The sequence below is a fragment of the Lissotriton helveticus genome, chromosome 4_1, assembly GCF_964261635.1.
Source record: "Lissotriton helveticus chromosome 4_1, aLisHel1.1, whole genome shotgun sequence".
Lineage (NCBI taxonomy): Eukaryota > Metazoa > Chordata > Amphibia > Caudata > Salamandridae > Lissotriton > Lissotriton helveticus.
Genome location: NC_136063.1, coordinates 73,458,105 through 73,482,578, shown reverse-complemented (window position 1 = coordinate 73,482,578; position 24,474 = coordinate 73,458,105). Strand labels below are relative to the sequence as shown.

Genomic DNA, 24,474 nt, shown 5'->3' with positions numbered 1-24,474 from the left:
ACAAGAACGATAGAACTGAGAAAAACGTTTGGGTGAGGAGAGATGGCCACTTTCTCCACGAAGTGATGAAATCTCGCTCTTGTTTGGAGGAACCCTGAAAGGGGGTGTTGTAAAACGGCAATCTGTACCTTGTAGGGACTCAACGACTCATGAGTCTTGGGCTAACATTTGTCAAATTATGTAGGAAAAGACTGCTTCCGACCCCCAAAGAGACCTCGGAGAGAGATAAAAGTCTCATCTGTGGCTCCGGACTTCCGGGTGGTTCCTTGAGCTACCTTAACCGCCCTTTTCTGAAGCAGTTCCTGTCACCACAGGCGCGAGAAGGGTAGAAGGTGGGGTTGTACGAAGAGTCTTGTCCCGCACCTGGTTGTAATCACATTGCAGGTCTTGGTAGTAAGCCCAGCCGAATGCGCAACCTCTGAAATGGCCAGTCCTGCCAAAAAGGGATTGGCGGAACACCTTCTTGAGAGATCCTTGGGCTTTGCCAGGAGTGTTACACATTGCAACTAATTTGGATAGCTCCTTAAATAACAGAGCCCCAAAGAGGAGACCCTGTACCACCGGATCCTCATGCGAAGATGCAAGCTGCATTGAGTTTGGGGTCAATTTTCAAAAGTACGGAGCGTCTAGGCTCAGTGGATATTGCACAATTTTCATTGCCAAGCTGACACATGGCTCTCTGATCCTCAATCCACTAAGTTGTCGGGGTCGATGGTGGATCGCCAAATCCTTGGCTTGGAAAGTCAACTCCAGCATCTTGGTGAGAGGACCAGTGACTTCTATTAATTTATCCTAGCAATTGCACCAGGCACAGTCCAGTCCCTTCCTGGGATATTTAGAGTATTTCTTGAGGGATGTGACCAAAGTGGAGTCCACTTCAGGGGTATTGGTCCCTTTGCCGGGGAGATACGAAATGGGACACTCAGAGCATAGTCAGACCCCGACATCCTTAACAAAACCATGGCAGAAGTGGGACTGACCATAATCAGCCACTTCTTGTAGGGGAAGCCACTTGGTGGAACGTCGGTGGATGAAGTCCCACGTTCAAACTCGAGCACCTTGGGGTGGTTCTGAGACTTTCTGTGGCGCGTCATGCACATACATTTGCTGAAACCACGTTTGTTGTCATGGTCCACGCTATCGGAGCTAGTAGAATTAGAATCCCCAAGTTTCTGCAATGGTGGCTAGGGCTAAATAGGCAGAGCACTGAAAACAAGTTATTCAAAGGCAGCATAGTGGAGTCCCTTTGCTGTGCAGAGCTCCCCCTGGTCTTGCTGGGGGGGGGGGGGCAGGGGGTTGGCATCATCATCACCAGTTATCGAGGGAGGTGCAGGGATCCACCCTTGCTGGCTTGCATAGCCATGCAGGTGTCTAGTAAGAGGTCCCAAAGCCTTATTCAATGGCTGCTGGACCCTAGATTCCAGAACTTCCACCAAGTCCTGTCCAAAGATCCCTCGGGTCATCTCTTCAAATGGATCATACATAGCCAGAAGGCCCCCAGGTAGTTACAGTAGCACCTCAGGGGAGGAAAATCACCCCTGGGAAAAGGAGCTTCAAAAGGGGGAGTGCAAAACACTTTATCAAGACCCCAAGGTGGCACAGAAGCACCAATAAAGTGTGGAGGGAGCAGCCTACAGAACTATAGGCAAGAAAGCCTCACAACTAATTAATACAACTCTGGAGGTAACTCCAACCAGGTCGTCACTGGGGAGAGCACAGGGCCAGAGGTACAGGCGTGATTTTACGTGCCACTGACGTGTTCAACAAAGCCGCACTGAATGAGCTGGCAGAAAAAAAGGTGCAGATGCGTGCACTTGGCCTGCGAAGAAATTGAAAGAGGACTGCTCGGCCAGCAGGACAGTGCATCCCTGCTCCCACTCCAATAAAAAGGGCTCGGTGGCAGAGCCAGGAGGACAGAGCGCTCTTAATCAGGGCAGCAAAGGCGCGAAGCAGCCACCAATATAAAGGCAATAACGCAAAGAACAAATCAGGACGAAGGCGCACTGGACACGTGGTGTCCTGAAATGCAAACGCTAGCACAGTGGTAAACAGTATAATCCCAAATACAATCACCAATACATTTTAAGCAAAACACAAAAAAGGGATGAAACACTTAACTGGCTGCATATCAGCAAAGAAAGAGGACATAAGATACCGTTTTGGGGTTATATAGGGCTGAGGGCTCTATGATTAGTACATGTGACTGTAGGTGTTCAGTTTAAAGTTCTGATTGACTGCTGCAAAAAATAAAGTAAAGAAAGAGCAGCATAATCAGACCCCTGGTCTTGACCCAGAATTACATATTCCATAACTGTGCTTTGAACTGCACCCTGTCCAGGAGACCAAGCTGAACATCCAGCCTTGCATGCAAATAACACGGGTCATGAGTCCTGCCACAGCCCCTGGGAGGCTTGGACACGAAAAATGCTGCCACCACCAGCAGGTGGTGCAAGAGTCTTGGCACTCCAAAGGTACAACAAAGGGTTGAGTGACATGCGGGTACGTATTGCAAAACAAACTTCTTGACCTCCGTTGGCGGATTAGTGAAAAAACATATTTAGGTTTTTATGATTTCATATCTTTAAATAAATATAACAAGAAAAATGCCCATCCTTCAAGCTTTACCAAAATGTTTCAACATCACCCACAGTCTGCAGAGCTCAAGTAGTATATTCCTTGTGTAGAAGAGTTGAGGCAGGAACTCCGGTGCCACCTGTAGGCAGTTAGGGCACCGCAGGCATGCCAGCAGGTGAGGGGCAGAAAGTCCAGAGTGTTGAGTTGAGGCAGACACGTTGGCACCCACTTCGCAGTGATCAGTGGCACCATCACCAAAGTGGACCCTGACAAGGCACAGATTTTAGTGGCTAGAAAAGAAGCAGTAGGAAATCAGCTGCCCACTTGAAAGCAGTTGGGGTCACTTTGGTGTGCCAGCTTCCAGTTTGGAGGAATCACAGCCCAGAGTGCTGAAGAGCTGTAGCAGGAATGTTGGCACAGACTCAGGGTGATCAGTGACACCATCATGATGGTGGACGCTGGCGTTGGCACATGTTCTAGTGGATAAAAAAAAAGCTGTGGAGTGAAATCTAGAGAGTACTTTTAGACAGGTGAAGCCACCAGCATTCCAGCTCTTGATATGGTTGAGTCCAGAGTTCTTAAGAGTTGGAGAAGGGACTTTCCTACCTTCTTCTTGGTTATCGGAGACACCTTCACTGTGGTGGCCCCTGACAGGCACAAGTTCTAGTGTCTAGAAGAGCTGGAGTAGAAACTCTGGTGCCCACTCCATGGCAGTCTGTGCCACAGCTAGTGCTGCAGCTCCCAAAGTTGCAGATATACCCCAGACAGCCATCTTGACCAAGGAATTGTTCCCCGTGGCAGGCAGGACTGCGAGTCGGTCTTCAGGGTGCAAGGTCTGGTGGAGACGCTCTTGCCGCAGAATGGCATCTGGACGCTGGTGCAAAGTGGCTTTTTGGAGTTCTTGGAAGGAGGCGATAGCGATACTGCAGCAGGAAGAGAGAAGGGGGCGGATTTAGAGAGGGGGTTCCGCTCCGTTATACTCAAGTGCACACACATACGCATGCACAAACTGTACATTGTCAGACTATGAGAATCAGTATTACAAACAGCACATGCACACGTGATCATACACCCACACATGTAGGCATAAGAAAAAGTAATTATTATACACACACACACATACAAGCAGACACACAATATTATGAACAATCAGATGTTGAGAGGCACCAATAACCACAAAAAAGCACAGAATTTGGAACGGTCAAGGCACATGTACACAAACACACACATCCAGATGTATATGATTATAAATGCAACTGACCATTTCTTAAACATGTTTTTATGTATTTTATGCATTCTGACTTATGAGAGCGCACCTGCAGAAAGAAGGCATCTTCTAAAACACTGTTACAACTACTAGAGTGAAACAATCAACATTGGGACCTCTAGAGAACCCATGAAGCCCTGATTGAACGCGGGCGTCCTCATTTCAGGCACCCCCAGTCTCGTGTTTGAAAAGTCTGTGTGCCTGTGTTCAGACCGGATACTGGAGGAGAATGCTGCCCCAAAGCAAAGCTTTCATTTCCTAAATGCCACCTCAACAAAGACACCAGAGAGCCATAGGCGGCTAAAGGAAGCAGATAAAGAGAAGGTAAGAACTGGTCCAAAATCTCAGGATGATCCTCATCTAATCCAGTTTGCTCACTGCATTGGAGGTTGCAGTCAGGTGCACTAGTGCAGTGTTCAGAAACCCTGGGTATAGTGCATTTCCCCTGACTACATGCAAATGAATGAGGGTCTGTACCATAGCTCAAAAACTGGGAGGAAGGAACTGAGTTTGTAGATAAGGAAAAGATGGCACCAGGAGAGTGCAAGTCCATGTAAAAGCAGCTGGAATACTCAGTGAGGTAGAGAAACCTGCTAGCCACATATAACCAAGAGGAAGCACTGGATAAGTGGCCTTACAGAGATGCTGCTGAAGACAGACCGTTTGCTGGGGTTCCGCTGCACCTCTATATCTGAATGCGCCAGATACAGGATTGAAGTCACCAGAGATTGGCTGATAACGCTTTGATAGAGCCGGGTGCACTGCATTTGGTGAGTTAACGTAGTTTCCCTGTATGATCACAGGAGCTTTCCATGCACTGCCATACAAGCGGTATCATTTCCATCAAAGACTCACGGATGCGTGCATCTATGGACAGACTGAGGGATGTATGGGGGAGCTTGGAGTTTACTACATTGGTCCACTGCTTAAAGTAGTGATTGGCTCTCATTGTTTTCCTAAGAGATTATATCTAGGGTGACCTAGTCAGCTTACACTTGGTTGATATCAGGTTCGCCTCTAGCCGCTTTTAGCACAACGTGGTGTAGTACACTTCTCTTCTGCAGGTGTTGCTTGCTTTGGTAGACCAGCAGGCTCTAGGTGTAGGTTTGATTGTATCTCGTTTGAGGTAGCTTTGAGAGGGTTTACCAGCTGTGGCCTCATGTGTGCTGCAGACTTCTCTTCTGCAGGTGTTGCTTGCTTTGGTAGACCAGCAGGCTCTAGGTGTAGGTTTGATTGTTACTCGTTTGAGGTAGCTTTGAGAGGGTTTACCGGCTGTGTCAAGGGTGCTGCTAACCTTTTCAAGAAGAGAGTTGAAGTTCAACAACGGAGGGACTAGGAGAGTGAGGTGGGTGGCTGGGTGAGCTATGAGGGACCATTTTCAAGGAGCTGGTGATTCTTGTTTTAGTATTTAGTCAGCCTTTGAGGAACCAAACATTTTGGAATGAGTGGAAGGGGGTGTCACGGTGGTCTCTTGAGGATAGGGATCTAAGCAGGTTAGGTCGGTAAGGTGTTCAGATCCTGTGTGTTATGTTAGGAGAGTGGAGGTGGTGAGATACAAGGTCTTAGCTTGGCTGATGGGCCAGGTGTTTGGTGTTATGGTTTTCCAGTAGATAATGACCCCCAGGAAAAGGCTGCAGATTGTGATGGAGGTAATGAAAACCGAAAAGTCCCAATATAAAGGTGAAGTTGACGAAGGTGTTTGTGACTGGCAGGCACAGATAACATGGAGAAGAGATTGCATGTTCTAATCTAAAGTTTTCTTGCAAACAATGCCAAGGATGTCTACTTGTGGTGTGCTATGGAGAAACGCAATGGAAGTTTCTGTCCTGAAGAAGTCACTATGTTTAGGGAATGAAACACATTGGCTGTATCCTTGTCCCAGCTTTTAATGAAAGAAAATAAGTAAAATATACATTTTCTAAAAAAGCCTAACGTTTTGAAATGTCCAGCTCCTTTGTTGTAACATTGATGTAACTCTGCTTCTTTACTTTTTTCAGGTAACTTTCCCGCATGAGAAATGTTCCTTTTTTGACTCATATACATTTGTGTGCTTCTCACTTTGTCTTGCATCTTGCAAATGTTGGGGTCTTTTGGACGATTGGCCCCGAGAGTGGGCACCAATTGCTTGCGGGAACTATACAGATTGAGGTATTATTATATTACAATCCTTCTGGCAGCATTTGTCTTAAGGATGGGTAGTCCCCTACCCAATTTGTTCATTTTCTTATAATTGTTGTACAGTCTGACTTTTTCACAGTTGTTTCAGATCAGTTTTTGGGAGAGTATTGGTAAAATCATCTAGGTAAGTGTCTTCTAAGACATAAGAAGGGTGTGTGTGTGGTAGCCAGGATTATGTTATGAAAAGCAAATTCCAGATGTTGTAGGTCATAAGGTGTGAAATTGTGACTCAGGTTCAAAAACAAAACAGTAACCAACCAGAATAAAAGACAGAAGAAGAGAGAGTGGGGGAGTGAAGAGGGGAATAGCAATGTCTGAAAGAATAGAGTATGAGAAAGACGAATGCACCACCCATTTACGCCTGTGGGTACATGGGCACACACACTTTCACGTACACAGATCACTTGTGAATGTAACACAATCATATCACACGCTTTGCGTTCATTCCCACAGACGGCTGCACTAGAGTAGGTTCAGAATGGCATCTGTGCACCCAGAGAGTCACCTTTTCCGATGCTGCAAAGCCGCCTGCTTGGCCAGCACCGAAGGCGGGTGCTGTGCGAACAGATGTTCCGCCTCCGCGATGAGTGCTTCATAGGGCAGGTCTTGGGGGATCCCACAGAGCAGGTGGTGCACGCTGGGCATGTCACACTCACACTGCAGCACCTCATGCTGCCGGTGGAGCACAATCTGCAAGAAATGAAACATGCAACACCATTATTGTAAGAACAGACACCCGCTCCTCAGCAGAGTCTCCATGTGTCACTTATCACCATGTACCTTTTGTCTCCTGTGGGACTAGACCTCTCAATGGAGAAGATCTGTCCTCACCAGAGTCACCGGATTGTGACTGATCATCATTTAGTTCACCCCGGCTGGTGGTCGAGCACCAGGAAGACCTGCATCAGTGCCACAGGATGCCCAGATACATTAGCATCAAAGGTTTGTGCCAGGGTATCGAGTGCAACCCGTGGCAGAGGCAAGCTTTTGTGCCAAATACTCCTGATGGGACAACATGGTCAGTCACAGCTGTTGAACTTTTAACACAAGGGACGACATATAGGGCAGCTGTAGACAGCAGCGACTGAAGCAGTCTGAAGACACATTTTAGATGGGAACCCAAATTGAAGGCACAGGTTCAATTAGACCATAATGTGCCACAGATTCAGAAAAATAGTCCAGAACTTACATTGTGTGCCGAGCTAGACTGATCGTCCCCGGGTGGCGAGGGGATTGGGAGGGGTTTACGGGTTCATCCTCCACTAGACAACTCTGACAAATACTGATAAAACTGTGCATTTTCAGCACAATATAACTAATATTAGGCTAAAATGCCATGGACTTCGGCCGCAGTCTCCGACACCTAGTAGGGCATTTCACATAGCCTATTAGTTATTACAATCTTTTTTGGATCTTCCTTCACTTTTACATGACACTTCCTTTCATTTTTCCATCCAGCCCTTCCAAGTAGACTGCCGGCCACGCTTTAAACCCACTTAGAAAGGGCACAGTGGAGACATGAAAGGCTCAGGACTAACAATACAAGGCTCTTGACAGTAAAGGTAGAAAGGATCTAAATGCTAATCCAACTGAGTCATCGCCAACAGAGACTTTTGCTGCCATCTACACGGAGGAATACCTTTACTTCTCGCGGAACCCGCTCCGCGGGTCCCGCATCGTTGTTGCTGAGGTCACCGGACTTTGGGAGCCAACTTGGGTGCCAGACAGGGCTGCAGGGCTGCGAGCGCTGGGACCGGGACTCAATTTCCCAGGAGTCCCGGCAACCCCGAGGCCGCCACACCTGCCCGCTCTCCCTGACCGCCCCGCCCCTCCCTTACCTTACTTAAAGCTCTGCCTGCTGCCTGGAGAGTGGGACGCCAACAGAGACTTTTGCTGCCATCTACACGGAGGAATACCTTTACTTCTCGCGGAACCCGCTCCGCGGGTCCCGCATCGTTGTTGCTGAGGTCACCGGACTTTGGGAGCCAACTTGGGTGCCAGACAGGGCTGCAGGGCTGTGAGCGCTGGGACCGGGACTCAATTTCCCAGGAGTCCCGACTACCCCGAGGCCGCCACACCTGGCCCGCTCTCCCTGACCGCCCCGCCCCACCCTTACCTCAACGGTTCAACGTATATAAGTAATTGAGAATCCCGCTGGGCGGGAGCGCCCGGGGCTAAGCTCGGGCAAAGGGCGGGCCCTCTGAGGTCCTCAGAGGACGAGGAGGTCGGGTTGGGTCCACCCCCCTACCAAATTGTCCCCTACAAGCAAGTAAGACTTTCTCCGACTTTTTGTTATAAAATTGTTTTTGAGGGGTAACTGGCAACTAGAAGTACCTGATTTAGGCAAAAACAAAGTAAAAAACTGCTTTAACATGTCCACTAGAAGTAGCAGAAGTAAGACAGCGGCTGGGGGGGCTACCGTTATTGGTCCAATAGACAGCTTCATAAAAAGGACAAATGACGCCATTGACCTTAGCATTTCAATTCTTGAGCATAGGGTCTCGTTAGACCTAGAAAATGCGAAACGCTCTTCTCTTGGATCTATAATGACTGCAACAACCCCAGTAAGATCGAGAAACACAGACAGTAACACACAAATAGATCCCACTCATGAAATTCGACCTGACCCTCAAACTATACCCAACGTGGTCAATTTATCGGCCACAAATCCTTTAAATGACTCAGATCTCGATACATGCAGTGAATTAGAGAGAACGCCAGATTTACAAATAGACTTTACACCGGAGATCATAGATGAAAATAATGATAGGCATTCTAAAGCTCGGCACAAAGGTGCCATTAGAAAGCAAACAAAGCAACTAATCCATCTTAATCGTCCTGCTGTTAAAAAACACATTTTGCCAAAAGGCCAATATAGGAAAGGCAAAAATAACCATTTAAACGCTAGGGGATCTAACATACCCAGAGATACATCAAGTAAAGTTACTCATGAGAACCAACTGGCGAATACAGATATGCCTGAAACTATTATAGGAAATGACCAATTAGTGGAAAGATTCGGTGACCTTTTAAGTATCTTTATGTCACCAATTGAATCCAGGCTTGCCCGTATCGAGAAACAACTGGAAGAAATTACAGCCTATAATAAAAAAGCTGATAGCGTTGTTTCGGCAGCCACCACCAGCTTAAAGATAAGTGCTAGTAACCCTATACTACCCACATCAAAGGACTCTCCAGCCCTCGATCCGTCGCTTAAATTAAAACCTGCCCCATCTTTAAGCAAAATAACGGCTACGAAGAAACATGCTTCAATAAGTAGCCCAATTCCTAGAATCGATACAAACAGCCAACACATAAGCACCCAGGCTGAAAAGTTACAAACATTGTCTCAAAGTGGCAAAAAAACATCAAATCAACGTAGTGACACATTCCCAATATTCCAAAGGCATCGGGCAACTCAAGACCCCCCGTACAACTCGAGGCAGATACCTTCTCGTATCAACCTGCCACCTGAGTGTGGGGCATATGTGCTGGTCCTGGTCAATGTACCAAAACTCAGAAATGACCAGGACGAGACTCCTTCCTCCTTAAAAAACAAAACGTTACACTGGCTGATTAACAACTGTAGCTTTCCAACGGAAAGCTTTGGAGAAATCACTCATACCCAGAGAGCAGGCTGGATAGGCCCTCTAAGGAAAAAATTCGAGGGGGATTGTATCACGGTTACTTTTAAAAACCCGACGTGGGCTGAAAAGACCCTGGCCAGGGCACCTCCTCCCTCCACTTGGGAATTTAATACCACCCTTCTTCCCCTGGGGTATTTCTACAGACATCTGATTTCCACTCAACCATCGGTGGCAACAAATCAGATCACTTCTTTTTACGACCAGCATTTTTTACCGGAAAATAATACACCTTTTTTTCACCAAAATTCAAACTTCAATTATCCTAGTGGCCCCGCACAATGGTCTCAGGGCCCAACTCGTGTACATCAGACTGCCCATCCTTACCTATTAACAACGCCACATCATGAGAATAGAGATTCTCGCTGGCGACAATTTGTCGCTCCACCAGGTAACTTTTATAATATCCCGACATATAATAGATTCAGTGCATTGTCCGGCCTGGATTTTAATGACTGACTGACTTCTGATCAGCCAAAAGCAATGGACGGACACAGTGAAAGCAATGGAAAAACACAATTATCTTGCATTCCAGCTGCTGAGGACAAAAACATAGTACTTCCTCTAAACAAGCACACTTTTAATACTCCCCTGCAATACAGTCAGAATGTTTTGGACAACTCAACTTCCTCTCATTCAAATCTGAGTATCATTTCTAACTTAACAAATACATTAATACCCTCTAAGTCAAATCTGCCCATTTCTCTAATTCATTTTACGTTTTGGAATATAGCTGGTCTTTCTGCTAAGCAGACAAATCCTATTTTCCTGAACCAGGTTAGCCTGAGTAATATCATCTGCCTTCAGGAAACATGGGCTCCTGATCCCATACATATAATAGGTTATAAGACTTTTTTCTCTCCAGCAAAAAAATCACCATCTGGAAGAGGTAAGGGTGGTTTAATTACTTACATAGCAAACACCTTACAATGCGATAATATTTCCTCTTTAAAATTGGAAGAGAATTACCACCTAATACTTCTCAAAAGAACTAAACAAAACGTATATGCCATAGTAAACTTCTATAATAACCTGAATATGGATGATCTGATGAATATCCTCTCTGAGATTTCCCTAGCCCTCCAAGATTTGAGAGTATGCCATGCTAAACAGTCATGTACTATATTGTGGGGTGGCGATTTCAATCTCCATCTGTGTAGAATTAACAACACAGATGGATGTGGAATAGAAGATTATGTAGGTAACGGAATAACACACTTTTTGCACTCCACTGAGGGCGAGAAAATGAATGAGATCATGACAGAATTGGACCTAGGTTTTGCTAATGAAATAAAGACTCTCCCAGTACCTTTCTCGCCAACATTTAACGGTAGAGGCCTGTCGAGCATAATAGACTATATTCTGATCTCATCATGGAAAGGTTCTAACATCGTTTCATTCAATGTAGTTAAAAATTCATTGAGTGATCACTTTCCAACTGTCATTGCTATACGAGATCTACATTCCAATAAATCTCTTCCCCTAATGAGTATCCTAGATCAGCAAGAGCTAGAACTAGGATCCACGAGTGGGTTCACACTAAAATGGGGAAACATAGACAGCGGAGCTGTAACTGCAAAATTAGTTAGGCAAAATCAAGCAGACATATTAAACTGCCTAAATTTAAGCACCAACCCCAGAGAGGTTTTGGCCAGCTTCAATAATATCTCACAAAATATAAAAAAGGAACTTACTAGAACAAGTAAACAAAAAATCAGAGCTAAAAAAGGCTGGTTTAGTCCGGCCTGCACCAAAGCTTATACAAAACTTAAAACAGCCCTAAGTAAGAAAAAAAGAGATAGGGGAGAGGTCATCAGGCTAAGAAAAGAATATGCTATGGCTCTGAAAATAAGAAAACAAGAATTAAAAGCGGATTTATGGGAGCGTTTAAGTAAAAGCACAGCACTAAAGGATAGTGCAACTTTCTGGCAAATTGTCAGATCCCCTTTCCTAGCACCCAAAGAGGACCAACCTTCCATTGATATCGCAATCAGTGACAGCGACTGGGTCAGTCACTTTTCTAAAGTATTTAGCGATGAAAATAATGAAGGAACGGAGTGCATAGATTACTCGCCAGAGGTGGTATTCCCCATAAAATTGCACTTTCTCCACGTAGAGGTACAAAAGGCAATTAGATCTTCGAAATCAGGAAAACCCCCAGGCCCGGACGGAGTCCCAGTGGACATTTTTAAACATCTGGTAGACCTCTGGTCCCCGCTATTGACCAACGTATTAAATGCCACCATTGATGAGGGTTTAATAAAAACCTGGAAAACCTCAATACTAGTCCCCATATTTAAAAAAGGAGATCGAAATAGCCCATCCTGTTATAGACCGATATCCCTCCTGGACTCACTCGGGAAGATGGCAGGGAGGATTCTTCTCGAGCGTCTCCAGGACTGGACAACATCTCATAACATCATTTCGGAAATACAATATGGGTTTCGTGAGGGGCTAGGCACAGTAGATCAGGCATTAAACCTGTCTTTACTGTCAGGAAAATATGTGGAGGCCAAGGGGTCAGCACTCCACATGGTCTATGTTGATTTATCCTCAGCATTCGACTGTGTGGCACACTCGAAGTTGTGGAAGATCATTACTGCTATGGGTGTGGACCCTCCGGTTGTGGATTTCTTACGGGAATTGTACACCAGCACAACCGGAAGAGTAAGGTTTGGGACCAAGGGACAGCTTACAGAAAGTTTCAGAGTAGAAAAGGGGGTCAGACAGGGATGTGTTCTGGCCCCGTTTTTATTTACTCTGTATACCAATGGGTTAGAGACGGCTATGCTGGAAGAGAGCAAAGATCTTCCCTTAATCGGTCGTCGGCAGATACCAGCGTTGCTGTACGCTGACGACGCGGTTATTTTAGCTAGAACCCCTGTTGAGCTGCAGCGAGCACTAGACAAATATTGTGCCTTCATGAATAGCCTGAATCTGACACTTAATGTTAAAAAAACATACACCATGCATGCAGGCAAGAAAACCAGTAAGACCAGAAGATTGTTTGTAAAAGGTGAGGCATTGGATAGAACCACAACATATTCATATCTGGGAATTGTAATGGACGATAAATTCAAATGGAAGCCAGCGATTAATGCAAGGAAATTAGCTTTTCTAAGAGCAACAACTGCACTAAAATCGTTTGCACAAAAACTGGGACAGAAACCACTAACGGAGCTTTTAAAAATATATAACGCTAAATGCGTCAGCACCGCCACATATGGAGCCGGGATATGGGGCCTGGCGAACGTGGATGAACTGCAAATAATAGAAAACTCTTTTGCCAGATATTTGCTGGGTGTAACGAAGAGCACCTCCACATACGCCTGCCACCTGGAACTGGGCATGGACTATATATATCAGACATTTTAAAAATACAGCCCGTAATGTTGTGGCGTCAAATTTGGGTAACAGAACAATGTCATCTAACAAGATCAATTATTCAAGACATCCAGTCACTCGATCATTGTAGAAAAATAAAATGGTTAACATATGTCAAGGCCTTTTTAATCGAGATTTCAAAGGCGGATTTAAAACAAGCCTGTTTGGCACACTTAGACCAAATACGCCTGTTAAAGGAGATAGGGAAACCCGCTGTCCAACAAGCCCTGCAAGTTCAGACTGTGTCTTCTATTGAAACTTATTTGATGTTCAGTTTAACCCAATTTGAAAAAATGTTGCTGACGCGTTTTAGATTTAATATGTTTCATTTGATGGTTTCTTTCCCTACCCAAAACGAGTGGGCGTCAATATCAACCTTATGTCCATGTGATTCTATCTCTACACAATCGACAATGCATACAACCCTTTTTTGTAAATTCTATGCAATACCTAGAACTCGCTGGTTACTACCAATACTTAAAATATGGGGTCTTCGTCAATGTCGACCTGCTTTTTTGGCGTTGCAATATCTTGAGAATGAAGCAATCGCTAAAATGATGGCCCGTTTTCTTAAATTCTGTATCCGTCATCGCTCTAATCTCTGAAATGACTTAACCTTTTTACACTTAGGATAACATGTTTTCTTGGTGCAAAGTCTATATTCAGCGTTCTGAATCTAATGAATTGACAAGATGTATAAATATTATCTTGATGAGAATTGGTTTTATTGCATAAATAGCAATCAAATTTTATTATTATTTTTAATTGGAGTATTGTATAACGTGTATTCTTGTCTAAATGTTTGAACTTTTATGGTATTTCTATCGATATGAAAAACCGAATAAAGTTGGTAAAAAAAAACAAAAAAAAAAACTGAGTCATCCTTGAAAATCTTAAATGAGTAGGACTCACAGCAGTAGTCATACTGTCCTAAGAACCTGAATCTACACAGAAGACGGAAGGCCTGCAAAAGCCATAAGATACTAGAACAGCCATGGTAGCAGTGCCCTCTGACACCACAGAACAAGCATTAGCAAATACATCTCACCAACTCAATATGAATTGCAGTTATTTTATTATCAAACACCAAATTGTCAGTTTCTGGAAAGAATCACACTTTGATATCAACTGAAAGTTTATTGTCTTGGAGAAGTAAACTCAAATTTCCCAAACAAAATCATGTAATCTTCTTCGAAAACACGTCTTGACATACTAGCCTTTTCATTTATTTAATATATGCAAGTTTGATCCCCAAATATCAGTGTGCTGCAGATAAATTGTGCCTCCCATGCATATCATCAAATCACCTGAAAGGAAAGGCTAGAAAAACTAGTACATGCAGAGTATTTTCATAACCTGTATTGGGTGTGCACAATAGTTCAAAGGACATCTACTATATTGCAGTAATTTACACTAATATATTAGGGCCTGAATTATACACAATATAGGCACCATCATACAATGCATCCCCCCCAAATAGCCAATTACCACCATTGTGCCAGCTGCAGTATTCAGGTAGGGGTTGGTACCTTCTGGCAGGTCTTGGATGCCCAGTATTTGCAGAGACTTACTTACCATTTTCAAGCCTGGCCAGCTTTATATCAGACGTATGCATCAAAGTTTCATGGGTGCCCACAATATGCCAAGAATTATCACCATTATGCCAGGGATATCACCCATCAAGGCAGAGATGGTCCCAGAATATTGGCACTTAAATTAATGTATGCACTCAACACCCCGTCTCGGTCCACACATATACGGTGACCCTTTTGAATTGTAAACCGACCAAGTGTGTGCTTTGTTTCTGCACACCTTCCATAAGTCATGCACCATTCCTCGCATGCATGTCAATTTAGAAACCACTTTGTGCTCAAAATATCAGCACCAACACGGTCACGAAACAGAGTATAATTGTCCTCTCAGCAAAACTTGAATTTGTGTACTAGGGGCATACTTCTTTCCCTCCGATGTCCGAACCAAGTTGGTTGGTTATTGAGCACCACCATATGTGCTAAAACAACAGGACTATTTGGCCCAACAGAGAGCTTAATTTGCCAGTTACTTGCCTACTTTTATCATATGCACCAAATGAGTGGCTACATACTTTACCAGGAGTTTGGGTTGGTATGAGACTAATACCAGGTGTCCTCTCGAATATTTTATATTTTCACTTTATTTCATTTTAGGTCTCAACTATTCCAGGCTAAACTTCCTGGTACCCTATAATCAGCGCTGGTGACACCACGATGCATAGCACCAGCGCTGCGGTAGAGTAAGCGTTAGGATCACCTTCTCTTCCTTCTAGATACTGGTCCTGATGAATTGCTGCTAGACCCATTAGGGGCTGTAAGCCAAGAAACATGTCGACCATTTACACCAATCAGACCCTGTAGGACCATTGTCTCCAGACAGGGCTCACTCATTTTAGCTAGGAAAGTGCACCCTCAGAATAAAAACCTTATTTACACAGGGTAGTACTAGACCTATTTTAAATCACAGCCCACACTCCTCCACCTTAGGAACTGCACATTTACATTTTTCCATGACTTAAATTAAGATACCAGGGGTCAGATTTACATGGTTAAAAGGTGTGAATGTATAGAGTGGTCCATGGTGGAACTGTTATGGTGTCTTATCAATTGTGAAGGGTGTTCAAATCTGATTTCATCAGGATTAGTGCATCCTTCAGCCGCACATCCCGTCACTCAAACGGAAATGACAAGAAGGTAGCTGCTTCTCCTATCTGGCCTCAACTTTCTGGAATTCCCTTCCCCTGTCACTTAGGAGCTGTGACAATCTCCTTGTCTTCAAGAAAGCCCTTAAGACTTGGTTGTTTGAGCAAGCCTATGCCTAGGAATTTTGGGCTACTTCCCTCAGTCTCAGCGCCATGAAACCTATGGGTGTACATGCGCTCTATAAGTGGTTATTAACATAACATAACATAACACTCATCTCGCTACCCTGACCACATAACCTCACACCATATGGCTTCTTCAAAAAAGATCTCCGGCAAAGAGCCCCTTCGCGGGTGCCCGTCGGGCATTGCAGCGCCGGCCCGACGAGGAGCACAAGCCTTATGATGAAGCAGGACATCCTTTGGGGTGTGTGAGGGGAATCCATAAGAGACCTGAACACTCCTCCACCTTAGGAACTGCACATTTACATTTTTCCATGACTTAAATTAAGATACCAGGGGTCAGATTTATATGGTTAAAAAGTGTGAATGTATAGAGTGGTCCATGGTGGAACTGTTATGGTGTCTTATCAATTGTGAAGGGTGTTCAAATCTGATTTCATCAGGATTAGTGCGTCCTTCAGCCGCACATCGTCTGTTTTTGATTGGATGACACTGTTCAAGTGCCTCACTGTGCTTCTAAACCACTGCGTACTACTTAAGGCTCTTACCAATCCTACTCCCACACTCTTGTGCTTGCTCCCACTCTTTTAACTCCCATTACATGTAAGTAACAACCTTTCCAGGTATGAATAAGTCTCCTCCCTTCCTCGGACCCTTCTCCGCCCTCTAACCCAATTCCCAAAACCGAACTACACTTCCACCCCCAAACCTGATCTCCCATACCCGCTGAGTGCCACTCTCTGCCCCGCATGTATGTCACGATACTGAGTGGCAAACTACCATCTTGCAATCATATTGTGTCCAGAATATGACCACTGTATGAAGGTTGAAGTTATAAAAAGTAAATCTGTACTAACCTGTATATACTTATATTCTGGACATGGAATTTTACCAGATTGCTGCTTAAAAGACAATATTGTGGAATAACATCCTCCAAACGTCTCATACATACTGATGCTCTCCCACCCTCTTACGCTCTCCCAGCTACTGATCTCAACCCACCCTATTATATTTCTCCCATATATGATCATGGTTCTCCTTTAACACTGCTCCCATCATTCAGGGTCACTTCCATGCACTTTACTCCTATCTAGCGATATTGTTTAATAACTTAACCCGGCAACACAAGATCTTTAGGATACGAGAGCTAAAGATTGTTTAATGTCCAGTTGCTGCACTCTGTCCCCTCCCTACTGGACTTCCAAGGCAGAAGGGAATCTCCCAGATTCCCATTAGGATCCTCTGCCGCTGGATCTGGAGCTGGCCTCTGGAGTCTTGCCCGGAGGAACCCCCATTGCGTTGTATTTTTTTGTTTAGTGTGAGGGTCCCAGTGCTTCCGGGTTATTGGTTGGAAATGTATAATTTTATAGAGTGGCCATACACACAGAGGACCAGGACGCCCGGTGATAAGTTACCAGCGAGGTGCGACTGAAGGCATCCGTACACCACATATTTGAATAGGTAATGCAGCATTTAATGCCTGTGCACTAATGCTCAGAGTAGCAACAATGTTCTGACAAGAAGCAGGGATACTTAGGGCAGAAGCATCTTGTCCTAATTAAGGGCCTGATTAAGAGTTTGGCAGACAGAAACGTGACCAACATCCAGTCTGCCAAATTACAATTCCATTAGATCCTACCGAACTTGAAGAGTATTCACGTTACCACCACAATAAACAGAGTGAGTCTCAGTCCCACCTGTAGCCTGAACCAGAAGGTACCCAGGGCAAGCTAAACCATTCGCAAAACGGAGATGTGGCCATATGAGATCCAAAAGAGTTTTAAAAAGCGGAACGTTCACAATTTACAATCCTGGTGGCCAAAGGATACCCCTGTTGGATCCCAGAGTGCAGCTCAAACTCAGGTGGAAAAAGAGGGCGCTGTCAACTGATGAGGTTTGTTTGGAAAATGTGCAAGCAACTTCCAAACAGAGAGTCTGGGTAGCTACATGTCAAGTACAAAACCTACGCTAGTGCAAAGGTGTGTGAGGCGCCAGGCAGCCTATTTGTACATCAATGCTAGACACCAGAGCAGCAATGGCATATCGAAAGAGATAAGGCTCTGGGATGCTCTCTCTCCCTAGCGACGAGCAGCAACTTTGGTTGCTGAGCTGCACAATTGTTTTTATTAAATCTCTTCCCCCCCCCCCCGAACCCCCATGGGCTTGCTAAACCCTTAAAAGTTACCAGGTGACTCCTTGCCATAGGGGACATCATTTTCCATTTCTGGCATGTACTGTTACAAAGAAAGGCATTCCGAAAGTTATAGTTTCAGTTCACATCAACTCAAGAAATTGGAATAGAGTTCACGCCTAACAAACATTGGCAGAGCCACCATGTCTCGCCTTTTGGACTATTCCAATGCTTTTTGCCGATGTTGTGCAGCATCAGCAAAAAAAGGGTGCAATGACATGTATGAGTGCATGAGTCATGACACGGCTGCTGTTTTAATTCCAGAAGTGGCCACTAAAATTGGAGCAGTAATTTAAAGAAAATAATAAGAATTCAAATGTGCACGGAGGCGCGTTTTGTCAAAGCTCAAAATCAAATATGCTGCTGCTAGGCATTCTACATTTGTATATTTTGTTAAAGGTACGGGCAGTGAAAGGAATGGACAGAAGGCTGCAAGCCATTCAGAACACTGCAGCCAGAATCACTCCCTTTCCCACGCCACTCTCACATCACAACACACCACACCTGAAGGAGCTCCACCGGTTACCCATCCACAAAAGAGCACAATTCAAACTCCTCACTCACACTTTCAAGGCAATACATAACACTGGTCCAGCCTAACTCAAAAATCACATCTGCTTTCACAAACCTTTCCGACACCCCCACTCGTCCGGACTCCTACTTACACAAATCTCATGCATATGGTAAACCATCGCCAGCGGTCGAGCCTTCTCCTACATCACTCCTAAAGCATAGAACCACCTGTTGCTACAGATAAAGAGCGTCCTCCTCACTTCTTGAATTATGCAAGAAGCTGAAGACCTGGCTTTTCGAGTAGTTCCACCAGACCCTAGATGTGCCTAGACTAACACCTGGGGCCATATCATACATATGGTGCATTTTCCTTGTTTGGGCCGGGCACACCTTTCAAAAGGTGCTCCTAGCGCTAACAAGGACAATGTGCGTATTAGGATGAGTGCGCTGCCCCCAGGGCAGCCCCCATACTTGTGCTGCCCCCAGGGCAGCACATTCAAGGGAAAAACTGAGCCGCTGCATTGAATCCGCTCCATTTTACACAGTGCAGTCGGCAACCCGCCTGCACTTTTATGGGGGATTAGAGATCCCCTTGCATGTGGGTGCAATGAGTGACTGCACATGCCTGCATGGGGATGTCTGGGGGCTCAAGGAACACCTTTTCTCCCCTCCAAAGGGCTGTCATCAGGAGGCGAAAACTCCCAGTGCACCTCGTAAGTGCTTCTTTGCCTCTGTGCCAGCATCTGTAATACAGAGATTTCCTCATTTGCATGGGGCCACAACCCCATGCAAATGAGGGAACGGCCTCTGATGATATTGCTGGTGATTTATGTGCACCAGCGCTATTGGTATGACAGAAGGGGACACACAAGCATCTGCAGCCCCTTCTTTAATACCAAAGTGCCTTGGGGACCCAACAAGGGCGCCCCTGGGGGACTTTCAGAATACTGCTGCTGCTTAGCACCAGGATAACCTCCAGAGTGATACTGCGCTCTACAAATCTGCATAACATGACATGACAAGTTGGGAGGAGGAAGGAACACTTTGTGGATGCTCAGGGTCTAAAATGGGGAAGCAGCACTCGAGGGAGAGAGCATGAAATGTAATGGAATGTGAACCTCCGCGTGACACGGAGTCATCTGGTAACCATGCAGAAACCGATTAATTTCACAAACAATCCTTTCCTTCTCCCTTGTTGCTGTCTGTGGCAATTTCTTTGTACCATGTGCAGGTCATCAGCTACTTTTATCGGTAAATAATTCAAAAGAAAATATTTGTGTATCTTCACCACAGAGTGAAGGGTTCATCGGCATGTCCCATCGCTCCTTCAAGGGGTGTCTATACAAATGCATGTCTATGTAGCACATCTCAGAAACGAATAGAGAGGCATTTATATCTACTTTACTACCAATACAGTGCTAAAAGTAATGATTGCAAATCACGCCCAGGCCCGGAAATCATGCAGTAATTTGCTGCAAAATTTCTTTCCATTTACATGCTGCGAAATTGTGTTAGCCGTGTCAATGACACAATATCCTGAGGGGGTCTCTTGGATGGGAGACTGCGTGGGAATACCAGGTGTTGTAGGCCTACAGCCATACTACCCTGAATGCACGAATCTCAGAAGCTAAGCAGGGTTGGGCCTGGTTAGTACTTGGATGGGAGATCCTGAGGGGGTCTGGATAGCATCCAACGGCTGCCTAAGCACCCGGTGAGAACAGCTGCGACGTTAACCCATGAGGTGACAACGGTTTTCTAGCCAGAGCTCGTGGCACAGTGGCCAAGCTCTACTGGAGCCGGTTATAGATCAACCACACCTCGCCTAACCTAGCCTCCAGCCACATCACCGCCCTGCTGTATTTCCATGGAAACTGAGTGGTTAGGGCCATTAAAACTACAGTACACAAAGGGGGAGAGAGTACAAGGTCCTGCTACACTTAGAGGAGGCCTCACTCACTTAAGGAGTGATGGATGACTTGTGCCCATCACAACCATCTGCCTATACTCAACAAGATGGATTTCCTTTATTTGTAATATGATTTTTCCAGTACACCAACCTAAGAATGCTTAAATGTAGGAATGTCACATTTTCAAATCTTCTTAAAACCCTTTTAGAAATATTTCTTTACCAAAAGTGTATATTTTGCAACATGTTTCCTACTGACAAAAAACTGCTTTAGTTAACTTTTTTTCTACTTCTCACACCCCTAAAACTTAGATACTCTTACCACAGCAGCAAAGTAGACGGACATGAGTGGATGCGAGGCGAGGAAGAAGTCGTAGAGCCGGAGGATATGGTGAAAGTTGTTCAACACGTGGCCGTACCAAGTGATGAGCCAGCTCAGGGCGAAGATGGTTCCCACTTCTGACCTGGAAGCACAAATAAAGCATCAAAACACCTCTACATGTATGCTACTGCACTAGACACACGAGCCAAAGCAACACCAAAAATTCACTCAACAAGGCCTGATTTGAAGTTTGTCCTTCTCCAAATCCCCACTTCATCATGTATCCGTCATACTTTTGTCCTAATTTAGGTGGGAGGCTGGGCTCTGTTGAGGTGCTGCCGAGCACCAGCACAGCACCACAGTTCCTGTACTGCGGATGTCCACGCTGGAGCCTAGTGGTGGTGCATTAAGGACCTCTGGCAGGCTGCCTGCCCTAACTAGCCCATGACAATCCCTCAGATTGTTGTGTTCCACAATGGGACCGGTCAATTTTCATGTATTTCACAGAGAGGGAGACCAGGGTATCCCATGGTACTGCCATCGGTGAATGCAAGCACTCCCTCCGCCCATGAGTAAACCCACTGATTCCTCAGGTCTAACACAAATTGAGTTGCAACGCTCTCCAAGGATCAGGAGCGATAGGGACTTTTGTCTCTGTGGAACTCAGAATTCTCCCAAGGTTGCCCCAAAGCCTGCCATGCACAAGCAGCAGGCCGTTGGGTGAGGATGTCACTTAGGAGTGTCTGAGGATGGAAAGGGAGGCACGAGGCGAGTCGAGAGGAATCCGTGGCATACACTTTCCATGGCTCTCTGGCTGTGGGCCTGCAGCAAGGCTGAGAAATCCTTGTCCTGCAACTACACTGTGCAGCTGGAAGGGGGTGGCAGTAATCTACTGTTGGGCAGTGTATGTCTCCACCTGTCAATCTCAGGCCATCAATCCAATCCAGCCTGACAAAGTACAGGTCAAGACATGAAGAAGCTGCAGAATGACACAGAAAGCAAAACCACCCAACAAGTACACACTTCGCTGAACATAAAGCACTCCGAGAACTATGGAATAAACAAGGAGTAGCACGGTGTAAACAATGGTAATATAATCTTATTCCATATCCATCCACCTAAACAAATGTATGACGTTACAATGCATACATTCACAACACGGTATTTTACATCGCGTTCGTTGCAACGCAAGTCGTTACAACGACTTGCGCTGGAGGGCGCTGGACTTAGGAATAGTAGGATTTACTATTCCAACTCCAGCCTATGTAACAGTAAGGTATTGGAATAGTAAATCATACTAGTCCTTAGCTTAGAGCGCCATCCAGTGCAAGTTGTTGTAACGACTTGCATTGTAATGCCCGCAATGTAAACATACCATGGTGTAATGACCGCATTGTAAATGTCGTTCTCCACCTAAGCTCTTCCATTTGGCAGCCCTTACACAAGAACAGCCTCCTCTTCTCGCATGACCCATCCCCTGCTGGATCTTCTGTAATGCCCGGAGAGAAGACCATTCCTTTTCTAGAGTCTGCCGAGAGACACCACCATCTCAGCATCTTGCTTTGCGTTCTCCACTCCATTGTTAAAACAGTTCAACATGGACTACCTCGGGGTTCCTCCTTGAGTGCAACACGGTTTAATGTATCTGTGGCACCCTTGGCCCAACCGATCTGCCCCTTTGGCTACTTATTTCTCATGCAGGCGGTTGATACAGAGCTATCCACTGGACGGTTCATTTCACCCATATCTGGCATCTTTCACAAACTCTCTGTCATCTGTGGCCGAATGGATCAACTGCAAGTCTCAAACATTAAACACAGACTCCAAATCGACCTGATCTGATAACTGGCGGCCTTCTGACCTGGCTACCCTACTAATTTGCAAAAGCTCAGTAAGAAATCTCAGTTTTCATTTCAAAGAGGGGCTTAGACTGTCTATATGTTTTGTTTTTTAAAAATGTTAAAGAAAAAAATGTTCTTCTAGTAGAAAGCCAGACACTAATCTTTCAAGCACTGATTTATTACTCAACACTGGATTATTGTAACAGTCTTTATATTGGAATACAAAAAAACTGAGTGCTAGCTGCAAATCCTGCAGGCATGATCCCTGGTCTTGGCCGGAGCTCACGTCGCCCCTAAAGACACTTGCCACATTGGCTACCTGTAGAGAAAATAATTATATTCAAATTTTATGCCTTGGGATTGTAATTATGCAACTACTTGCAGGATAAATTCTAAAAAATACATTCAACAGACTCCTCTGTTCAGCTTTCAATTGTGATGCGATTGTACTTTCTTAAATAAAAGTTTCAAAATTGATTCTGCCTTCAATTTCCCACTTCTCAGCGCCAGGATACCCTTCAGATTGGCAGTGGCGCTTTACAGACCTATCACATAACATTAGTCTATTACAAATGTATCCGTCTCAAAATGTGGCAGCCCAGACCCAAATCAAAATCTTTTCGTGGTCACTGTTCTCCAGCAACAACAAAAAATATTCATTGTATCCACGCCTAGGTGAGAATCTCTTTCTTGTCACTGGTGTCCACATAAACATTTCTTCCACAAAACTAATATCTGGAAACTGTTAACACCACTTTCATCTAGATGAGAATCTCTGGCAAACACTTGGACGGAGGTGGAAACTTCTTACAGCCATTTTTACCCAAGTAAGAATCTCTTCTTGTCAATGTTATCTATATTAGAATCATGTTCAGTGTTAGGTATTTAGATCAGATTCTCTACCAATCAAGTAAATCATCACCATCAGAAGAGCTAAGATGGGTGGGGGCTCCTTTCGCTTTTTAGCGGCCACACACTGGAATAAACTCCCGCTAGGGCTCCGGCTGGAACCCTCGGAAATTATTTTCCGGAGAAAGCTCAAGACCTGGCTTTTCCCATCTGGTAATTCTCCGGTTTGATTCTCTATGCTTCCCCTCACTGCCTGAACTGGTTCTTGTTGTAGCGTGGGGACACACTAGCTAGTGTAGCCATGCGCTTTATAAGCTTGTTTATTATTATTATTATTTTTAAATCAAGATGAGGAAAGAATTTCTTCTCAGCCAGGCTAGAATCTCATTCCATCACTCGCGTCTAAATGTGAATCTCTTCCTTCCACTTGAATCCAGGCTTCAAACTCTTTAAAAACAAAAAACATTCTCACGCCTAGGTGAGAATTTCTTTCTTATTTATCACTAGTGTTCACATGAACATTTCTTTCACAAAACTTGTGTCTGGAATCTGTTAACACCATTTTAATCTAGACGAGAATCTCTTTCTGTGACTTGAATCCAGGCTAGAATATCAGACTCTCACTTATTTCCAGATTACATTTTGTTCTTGGCACCTGTACACAGAAGTGAAGAACATGAGAGTGCCAAGTAATAGGACCTCCTTTAACTGTTTGCTTCCAGGGTAACATCTTTCCTGTCTCTTACATTCAAAAAAGACTTTCTCCCATCACTCGTGTCACTGTTATAAATCCCTTCCCCAGACTTCTATTCTGGTTAGGATAAATTTCTGTCCCTTGTATCCAGGTTTAAGTCTCTTTCAGACATTTGTTAGCAGGTGAAAGTTGACCCGTTAAAGTGAACATATAATCCTTTCGCTTTTGTTTGGACAAATATCCCTTTTGCCCAG

The 24,474-nt window shown here is 44.9% G+C and overlaps 1 protein-coding gene across 2 annotated transcripts in view; it reads right to left on the bottom strand.

Moving 5' to 3' along the window:
* Window positions 1-2,571: 2,571 nt before the first annotated feature.
* LOC144826960 (TBC1 domain family member 20-like) overlaps window positions 2,572-24,474 on the bottom strand; it is a 42,663-nt gene continuing 20,760 nt past the window's right edge. For both annotated transcript variants that reach the window (XM_078685423.1, XM_078685422.1), the window contains exons 6-8: window positions 20,837-20,978; window positions 6,525-6,709; window positions 2,572-3,497 (exon numbers count right to left, since the gene is read on the bottom strand). In XM_078685423.1, the coding sequence (XP_078541549.1) occupies window positions 3,245-3,497; window positions 6,525-6,709; window positions 20,837-20,978 (580 nt within the window). In that variant the 3' untranslated portion in view covers window positions 2,572-3,244. The remainder of the gene's footprint in view (window positions 3,498-6,524; window positions 6,710-20,836; window positions 20,979-24,474) is intronic.